The 9,095-nt window shown below is 39.9% G+C and overlaps 3 protein-coding genes across 6 annotated transcripts in view; 2 read left to right on the forward strand and 1 right to left on the reverse strand.

The window, feature by feature from the left end:
* Positions 1 to 3,810, forward strand: part of gal3st1b (galactose-3-O-sulfotransferase 1b) — a 5,057-nt gene extending 1,247 nt beyond the window's left edge. For 2 of the 4 annotated variants that reach the window (XM_005735210.1, XM_013911416.1), the window contains 2 exons: positions 1,756 to 1,897; positions 1,993 to 3,810. In XM_005735210.1, coding sequence (XP_005735267.1) covers positions 1,756 to 1,897; positions 1,993 to 3,130 — 1,280 coding nt within the window. In that variant the 3' untranslated portion in view covers positions 3,131 to 3,810. Of the gene's footprint in view, positions 1 to 9; positions 35 to 712; positions 962 to 1,755; positions 1,898 to 1,992 lie in introns of those variants that run through there. The other 2 variants (XM_013911417.1, XM_013911415.1) reach the window with 2 other exon arrangements.
* A 1,824-nt stretch (positions 3,811 to 5,634) lies between these two features.
* Positions 5,635 to 6,376, reverse strand: uqcr10 (ubiquinol-cytochrome c reductase, complex III subunit X). The gene is made up of 2 exons (XM_005735212.1): positions 6,164 to 6,376; positions 5,635 to 5,977 (listed from the first exon to the last, which is right to left on the reverse strand). Exons 1-2 carry the CDS (start codon positions 6,302 to 6,304, stop codon positions 5,930 to 5,932), a joined length of 189 nt encoding a protein of 62 aa, XP_005735269.1. The 5' UTR covers positions 6,305 to 6,376; the 3' UTR covers positions 5,635 to 5,929.
* Positions 6,377 to 6,415: 39 nt separating this feature from the next.
* zmat5 (zinc finger, matrin-type 5) overlaps positions 6,416 to 9,095 on the forward strand; it is a 6,387-nt gene continuing 3,707 nt past the window's right edge. Inside the window, exons 1-4 of the mRNA XM_005735211.1 lie at positions 6,416 to 6,478; positions 7,471 to 7,641; positions 7,771 to 7,833; positions 8,382 to 8,462. Coding sequence (XP_005735268.1) covers positions 7,515 to 7,641; positions 7,771 to 7,833; positions 8,382 to 8,462 — 271 coding nt within the window. The 5' untranslated portion in view covers positions 6,416 to 6,478; positions 7,471 to 7,514. The remainder of the gene's footprint in view (positions 6,479 to 7,470; positions 7,642 to 7,770; positions 7,834 to 8,381; positions 8,463 to 9,095) is intronic.

Consider the following 9,095-nt stretch of genomic DNA (forward strand, 5'->3'; position numbering starts at 1 on the left):
GCCCAAGTATCTAGGGACAGAAGAAAAACAGTCAGTAAGCACAGCACACACGGCTATATCCAAACTGTACCATGTCTAACCTGAGCACCAACATTCTATATTGTAAGTGTAAAGATAATGAATGATAGTAAGATTTGTGTTCTCAGGAGTCCAAACTGCATCCATGAACATTTGTGCAAGCTTTGAAACAGTATATCCTAGCTACATATATTCTAAACTGTGGATAGTAAATAACATGTGTACTAATAAAGTGTGTATGTGGTCACAGAGAACTGACTTGACATAAAAATCTTAATATATAGCTTAGTATAAAAAGAAAATGCTTTGTGACTTAACCAGTGCTCGTGTGACTGGACCAACAAGTTCTCTTAAACAGCATTAAGGTGTTTACTTTTTACTTTACCAGCTACTGCCTTTGGTTGGATACGATGGTTAAATGCAGGAAATTTACTTAAACTGGTTAGTACTAATTACTGCATTTACTTATTATAAACTGCTAAATAATATTTGGCTAATACAGTCTGTTTCAGACTTTAAAAAATAATTTGAGAAAACCTGACAAAGAGGTAATAATGTGACTGGAGCTAGCACAGAGTTTAGTACACTTCTATAATACAGTTATAGTTATGCACCTCCTCTTATATTTGGAAGTTTCATCAATGCACTATCATCAAAGCCATAACATATTTACCATAACATATACTTGTACATATACACATGAATTGAACACATTTTAGAGCAACGTCTTTTTAGCTTGATAGCTTATTTATGACAACAGTTATACAGAGGTGTGTCCTTCAGGTCCAGGCTACTTTGCATACCTGCCCCTGTGGGAGGAGAATTCCTCTTCCTCTTTATCCAGCAGCCAATAAGATACCACTTCTAGGATGGACAAATGCGATTTCAAGGTCTAGAAGGGAGCCTAACCTCACCCTAACACCTCTAATGCTGTCATCTTCAGGTAAGTCAGACTCTCACTCTCTGTTTTGCTAGAAAAACTCCAACACCATTTACACGCAGGCTGAAGGTCTTAAATCGACTTACTTATTCGCTACTTGGTGACACACACTCAGCAAATACTCTCATACCTGGGTTGCTATCACAAGCAATATTTAGTCAGTACAAAAGAGCCAGAGTCACATGACACCACTTCTGCCTTTATCTGGAATGTTTATCTGGCCAATCAGAGGTGAGCATCGTTCCCGTGTCGATAACAGAAGCGCAGTAGAAACGTGATGTCCAGTCATTTTTCACTTCACATGAGATGTTTTCTTCGAGCACGATGCTGTTACAGCAAAGACTGATCTGTTTCTCTTCTCTGCTGTTTGTTGAAGAGGAAATTATAAAACCATAAACATGTGTTTAGTGTCAACATAGGGGCTGTATGTTTCATTTGAACGATGCAGCAATTTTCTCTCTTATCTCCTTAGTCTGTACCTCCCTCCTTGTTTATCATATGGACATTGTTTTAACCTTTTCCCCATGACAGATTAAAACATAGGAATTGCATGTATGTTTATAAGTCGTTATTCATTACTGTTGCCATAAAAAATGAAAATGGAGGTAATTAGTAGGGTTTTGTGCAAGATGTTCCTGCCACAAATGCATACTTGGGCTGTTCATTGATTTGTCTGGCGCTTGTGAGAGCAGCAGTTAAACAGTAAAATCAAATGAAGTATGTAAATTCAGAGCCGTGTTTGCCTTTCGCCTCTATACTCGCCTCTATACTCGTGTAACCTCTGATTTCATTTTCAGGTTTCTTCTCGGTTCACATAATGTCAGGCATCAAAGCAACTAAATGCAAGGCTCTGTTACGAGTTCTGATTCCATGGGTTTTATTGACCAACGTCATGGTGGTGCTGTACTGCTTAAGAAACCCAAACCAAGTGAAACTCAGGTAAATATTTCAAAGGAAATCATTATTTTGTTCACAAAAGATAAGAGATATGATAAGATAAACTCGGTAAACTGACTTATTGGATATATTTACAGCGACTCCCAAGAAGACACGTGTCCCCTCGGTGTGGCAAAATTACAAAACAAAAGTTTGATCAAGCAGACTCACTCAGAAGAGTGCTCACCCAAAGTGAATGTCATGTTTATGAAGACGCATAAAACAGCTAGCAGCACCATCCTCAATATCCTCTTCAGGTTTGGAGAAAAGCACAAGCTCAGGTTTGCATTTCCTGATGGGCGCAATGACTTCTTCTACCCATCGCCGTTCCTGTGCTCCCAGGTGAAGGACTACAAACCTGGAGAATGTTTCAACATCGTTTGCAACCACATGCGCTTTGATCATCAAGAAGTGTCCAAGCTCCTGCCTCCAGACAGCGTGTACGTCACCATCTTGCGTGACCCGGTGGATCTTTTTGAATCTTCCTTCCATTACTACCACAAAGCAGTTCCCCTTACGTGGAGGATCAGAGGTGAAAACAAGCTGGCAGAGTTTCTGAACAACCCTTGGGCCTTTTACAGTCCAGAGGCTTTCAACTCATTCTATCTAAAAAATCTGCTCTTTTTTGACTTTGGTTTGGATAACAACCTCAAGGCTGATGATCCTCGCGTCATGACAGAAATTAAGAACTTATCAAGACGTTTTCATCTGGTCCTCGTTGCAGAATATTTCGAGGAGTCTCTTATTCTGCTGAAGGATTTGCTCTGTTGGACAATGGAGGACATCCTGTACTTTAAGCTTAATGCTCGCAAGAGCTCATCCATGTCTCATTTGGATGCTGAGATGAGAGCCAAAGCTCTACAGTGGAATGGGGCAGACTGGAAACTCTATCAGTATTTTAATGGTACCTTCTGGGCCAGAGTCGAGGCATATGGGAGAGAAAGAATGAAGCAGGAAGTAGAGGAGCTGAGGCGAAGAAATGCTGAGATGAAGGACATCTGTATTGAAGGCGGAGGTGCGGTTGAAGCGCAGAAGATTCAGAACAGGCGTTTCCTGCCCTGGCAGCCGGTGGGAGAGAGTTCCATCCTGGGTTACAACATTAAGAAAGATGTTGATCCGAGATTCAGGACAGTCTGTGAAAAAATGCTCACACCTGAAATACAATACTTATCTGAGCTGGGTGTAAGCCTGTGGCTCACAAGACTGTGGGGTTGGTTAAAAGATGCTATCTACTGACAGCTGAGCCATAGCCTACTGGTTTTAACAAGCAAATTGAGTAAAAATACTAATGTAGTGAATGTTCGTGTGTTATGCTCATCTCCTAACAAATGTTTTCACCTTATTTATTTTTAAACATTTTCAGGTTTTAATAATAAATTCTTACTGGCAGTTCATTGTCACGTGAAAATATGCCTATCTAAACTGTAAACACAGTAATGTCACATTTTGTGCACGTGTTATGGAATATATTCAGAGAAAGGCCAAAACATTGGTTATGTGTATCTCAAATAATACTCAACAAATACTGTGCTAGTGTGTTAGTGGCAATGTGTTTATGTTTTCTTTTTAACATTAGGTTTAGGCTTAAACAGGCTGGCTACTTACAAAACCAGCATTCCTGTTATAATGTGTTTATATGTTTGTTTTCTAATACATTTGTTTCAAGCTATGTAACAGCTCACCTACCCCTGGTATTGGTGTTTTGTTAAGCACATGGTAATCGAGCCATTAGTGAGTCATGAGCGATACCTGGATTCTTGCAGGTGGAAGTATGAGGCAGTGATAGTGTGCCCTCCACTGGCCTGGGACTCAAATGCAGCTGTGTGGAATGTATTTAAATGGCTGAGGCCTTTCTCCAACCCTCTCAATAGTTTACACCAGTTGTCTTCATCAATAAGATGGTTGGACACGCGCACCTATCTATTTTTCTTCAGTTCAGGCAGATGAAGTCATTGGTGACTCAGCTGATTAATGTGTTTAAATAAAGAGCTGTTGTATTTTGCCAAAATTTGCCTCTTTGGCATTTCAAGACTGAGAAGGTTTTAGTTAGTGACTTTTAATTTCTTCACTTGGTAGCTGCTGGCAGATGCACTGACACTTGGAGAGTACACAAACTCCAGTGATACATGGACCTCCTTGCACTGGATAAATTTAAGAGCATAATCACTTTTTATGTCCATGGAGAAGTTCTGCACAGGTTTGGCTCCCTGAGAATGATAGTGATATGGAGAGCATGTTGTCAGAACCTGGAGCTTAGATGCACCTCCCCTGCATTGTGAAAATATGAATCACGTTTTTGCTTAAGGATGATTTCTTATACATGTGCTTGCAGCAGAGCTAAGACAGTGTTTTTGCAACTGTTTTTGTATTTTGTTTTAGTTTAGTTTCCATTTGTTGTGATAGTGGGTGCTTGTTTAGTTATTGAGTTTGATAAGATTAAGTGTTACTTCTAATTATTACAACTGATAAGTTTAAGTTTTACAGTACAAATAACACTAACATCCCATCACTTACTGTCACTTGTTGACTTGGCAAGGTTGTTTGAACTGCCGAGGTTTGAAACAAAAATACATGTTTATGTTATTTAGTTAGCGCAAAATCTTGTGTGTGTATAAATTTTCCAGAACTAAAACATTTTTTACACCTACTTTTAGTTTGTAGTCAGGCAAACTGTAAAAAGCAACAGCAGAAAGCTTGTGACAGGTGTGTTTGAGTATCAGTCATTACCTACTGTGTATCAGCCAATGAATGTAACTGATACAATCTAGCAGCCTGAAAATCATTTACCTTTTGGTGATGTGAATGTTATTTTTGTTACATGAACTTGACCCAGTTTTACTGTAATGCAGTGAGTGTGGCCATAGTGGTCAATTGGTCCAAATATTTTTGTGGTTATGTGGCAGTTTGCCTCATTTAACTGGGTGCCTTTTCTGCTTGTGTGTTTCCCTCTGCAATTTCCTTCCCTGCTTAACAATATAATAAAGTAGAAGTGCTTCAAATTGCTGAAAGACAGAATCCTGCTCTTGTATAACTTCCACAAGAAAATTATGGAATTAATAGTTTTTCTTTCGGTGATCAGTCTTTTAATGCAGGTTTAACAGAGTGCATGAATAGGGGTTCATTCACATTCACCCATAAAAGCACAAGATCCAAGACCAGGAAGACACACACATTGACCTTTTGAGGGGCCTAGTGCTGGTCCTAAGCCTGGAACAGTGGGAGGGTTGGAACAGGAAGGGTTTCCAGTATAAAATCTATGCCACCCTCCATTAAGATATTTAGACTTGTACATTCATTGGAGGGGATATTACAAAATTGTTAAGCATTGACAAATGACTTCAGAACTCTTAGCTGAAAACCCCATAGCAACTCAACTTCTGCAAATGTATACTAGACAACGTCTTTTCCCCATTAAACAGACACCTTGTGTGTGCTTCTGTGTGGATTTTCTTCAAGACCTTCAGTTTTTCTTGTCATCAAATAATGTCAGATTAATGCTGCCTCTGTAACCCCACACAAGAGAGACTGCCTCAACAATACACTTTGCTGGTTAAATACAGGTTGAAAAAAAAAAAGTTTTCTTCAAGAACTGATGCCAACAAAAGTAGAAATCACTTGCTTAAAAGTTTGCAAACATGCAGTTGACATGAGTTCTCTCCTAGATACTAGAAATAACTACATGGTGAAAGGACATAGAAACTTTTTAAAGATATTCAACGTGATAAACCAAGACGCTTAAGTATGTTAGACAAATACATGTTTAATTTAACAATTTACAATCAGTGAGGAAAACAAAGGCGTTACAATTAACATCAAGGAAGGAGACGAAGCGACAGGAACCACTGCTCCATCTTCACGGGGTCTGGACCGTCTGTCGGCTCTCGTAGGTCCCTTGGCAGCCGCCGATAGCCTGGGCATGACTTTGAGCACATTGTCCATGTTGAATTGATTCAGGTGTGGAGCCCATGAAGAATGGATAATGGAAATGTGACAACATATGCCATCGAGCCTTATAGAACCCCAGCCAGTGTCCCATTATTCTTCTTTGTTTTCATAGTTGTGCTTAATATGTTTCCACAGTTTCTGCAATAAAACACATGCAATGTAACGTTAGAGTTTTCAGACAATTGATGGACATTGCTAAACGAAGAAGTTGTCAAAAGACCAGAACGCTCGACTTAGCGGGCAAGTTAGCTCGGCTAACGCTAGCGCCGCTTCGCCCTCTGCGTACAAGGTCAGGTGCTTTAAAAGCTCAAAACACGCACTCACCCCGCGATTCATTTGCTCAAAGATCGCATCTCCACCTTGGTCAAATACTCGTTCAAAGAGGACAGCTCCAACCATGATGGTTACAGCGAACGTAGATGTCCTCCTGAAGAGAAGATTGTAGACAGACTTAGCCAACGCCATGTCGACGGTTCAGTACTCACTGCGCAGGAACGGATGTGCTAGCGCGAAACTTCCGCTTTAGCTTGGTGGCCGGATGCTAATAAACAGATACCCGGTACCTTTTGTTAGGACAACGCCTTTGCCACCTAGATTGTAGCCAGCATGCTATAATCTCGTCGGGGATAAATATTTGAGGTATGGTTTGCTGTGCGGTTTTGGGCTTGAGAGTGATTAGTATGCACGTGTTTCGTCTCAGTGCTTCTTCAATTATGCTTCGTAGTTTCAGACTTAAAAAACAAACAAAAACAAAACAGATAGCAACTAAATAAATGGTCGCGGGCGTTTGTGTCAGTAGATGTGCTGTTGGTCCCAGTTTGTCGTGTAAGGACTTTTATTCCCAAGCATTTTTAACCCTGGCTTGCACACGTGAACGTATATGAACATTTTGCTGTAAACGTCTTCTTATTCTTCCGGCTGCTCTCTTTAGTGGTGGGCCACGGCTCCTTCAAGACACCCATGAATCTTTTCTTTGGTTTCCTCTTTTCCTTATGCCTGCGAGCTACATATTCAACATCTTTTGTCCATAATATCCACTATCCCCCATTTGCAATTATCCAAAACATCTCAGCCTTGCCTCTCTAACTTTGTCTCCAAACTGAGCTGTCCCGCTGATGTACTCATTTCTAATCCTGTCTATTCTGGTCACTCCCAGTCAAGATTTTCAGCATCTCCAGCTCCACCTCCTGTTTTTCTTTCTTTTTACCATCTCCAAACCATAGATCTCACTGCAATCTTGTAAACCTTCTCTTTCACTCTTTCACCCTGAAACTCATCTCCGTTCACTCCAACCTGCCTGCACTCTCTTCTTCACCTCTCTTGTGCACTGTCTGTTGCTTTGGATGATTGACCCTGGGTCATCTGCCTCCACTACCTCTACTATTTGCATCTTCACTGTTACGCCTGTCTCCCTTTTCACTCACACACCCCTCCAGGGTTTCTTACATATGTACTTGCTCATATTTTTGTTATAATCTAATAGATGTGGGCACAGTGGTCAGTTGTTCCTTACTGATGTAGGTTTTCTTAGTTAAAGTCACCCTAACCATGGTATAGAAACTATTCACATATTATTTTACTCTATATTTTCAGAACAGTTTTGATTTTGTTTGCTATTTACTGTCTTTCAGGTGTTTAAAGGTGATATTGCAATACTCCTAACACAACTTTGACCATGGGGAAGAGGTACTACTGTGACTACTGCGACCGGTCCTTTCAGGACAACATGCATAACAGAAAAAAGCATCTGAATGGTGTTCAGCATCACCGAGCAAAAAAAGCTTGGTTTGACAATTTTAGAGGTGAGAGTAGCAGTTATTTCTGAGACCAGGGTTTTCATATCCATGAAAATCTGTAGTTGAAAAATGATGCATTGCTTTTTCATAATATGTGATTAACTGTGTATGATAACCAGCATTTTCTCTTCACAGACTCTGCAGCTATTCTGAATGATGAGCAAGAAAAGAAGCCCTGCAGGAAGTTTCTCCAAAAAGGTATCAGAATGACCTGTAATTCTCTACTGACAAATACAAGCAATAGCAAAGTTGCTTTATTTAGTGCTACTTATACTAACTCTAGATTACAACACCATGGCCAGCAGTAACAGTGTGAGGAATGTTGGAGCCACTTTGACCAGTGTTTATCTTTTCTCTAGCATATTCTAGGATGTCCTTCTTTCTTCTGAAATACTGAAATAAATTGTTACTTCTAGGCAGGACTATTTGAATTCCTTATTATTCGAAAGGATCCCTGAAAAGTCTTCCAAAAAGTTTCAGTGAGCGTACTAACAGTGCTGTCATCTTCCTCCCACCCTCGACCTGTTGCAGGAGATAGCTTCCCTTCCAATATCTTGGGTGTGACTGTGAAAAAATGGAAGCCAAGATCGTGTTTAAACCTGATAACAAGGCTGTCGGGGGTTTCTCCCAATTATTATATTGTTTTTACTCTACAAAGTAAAGCACTTTGATCATATTTTTGTGAATTGATTTAGTATCAGTAAAAATGAATTTAAATTTGGAATTTCTTTCTCTCTGTTTTTTAGGAATTTGTGATTTTGGCTCCAACTGCAGGTTTTCTCATATGACAGAAGAAGAGCTATTTAACTTGCAAAGACAGGTGGAAGGTAAGCTGTGAACAGAAGATGGTGCTGTTTACCTTGTGATACGCTTTACAGGACCCTGAAGCAAAGCAAGCATCATATACAGATCATTTCAAATGGAAAGATATTTTTCTAATCAAAGTAAAAACATTTACTTGAACTTTTAGCTTTGTATTACAATTGTTAAATATATAATACTGGAGAATACTGTGTTCTCATAAATCACTTCAAGAAAACGGTGTCTGTCCCCTGGCTCTATACCAGCGTCCTTGTTTTCTTCCACGTGAAGATCATTAGAGCTCCTTAGCGGTCCTCAAACGCTTAACTGTTTACAGATGCAGCCATCAGGGTAGCCACCAAACTTGGGTTTTTGTAGTTTCAGGATTAATTGTCATTTTGTTGCAATTATGTTTTCATTACAAAAATAAAAGCTTGTGTTTGTGCAGCTATTTGTTAGCTGTAAAGCTGAGCTTTGGTGGTTATGGCTACGACTTGAACCCATTAGTGAAATGCTGGTGGTGACAAGGTTTGGGATGTGGCGTCCTGGTTTTGCCTAGCTGCTTGTAGCTACACCATGTCAGGGAAAGACCCATCATATGTGTCAGAGATTTACAGTTAACAAACAGTCAGGTGAATAAACAACAATGAGACACTTGT

The sequence above is a fragment of the Pundamilia nyererei genome, unplaced genomic scaffold (assembly GCF_000239375.1).
Source record: "Pundamilia nyererei isolate P.nyererei 1_Seehausen unplaced genomic scaffold, PunNye1.0 scaffold00063, whole genome shotgun sequence".
Lineage (NCBI taxonomy): Eukaryota > Metazoa > Chordata > Actinopteri > Cichliformes > Cichlidae > Pundamilia > Pundamilia nyererei.

Excerpts from the sequence above, each read along its gene's own strand:
- uqcr10 (XM_005735212.1), bottom strand. The coding sequence starts at position 6,304 with ATGGCGTTGGCTAAGTCTGTCTACAATCTTCTCTTCAGGAGGACATCT. Across the intron at positions 5,978-6,163 it reads TTGAGCAAATGAATCGCGGG|AAACTGTGGAAACATATTAA; the intron begins GTGAGTGCGTGT and ends GTTTTATTGCAG.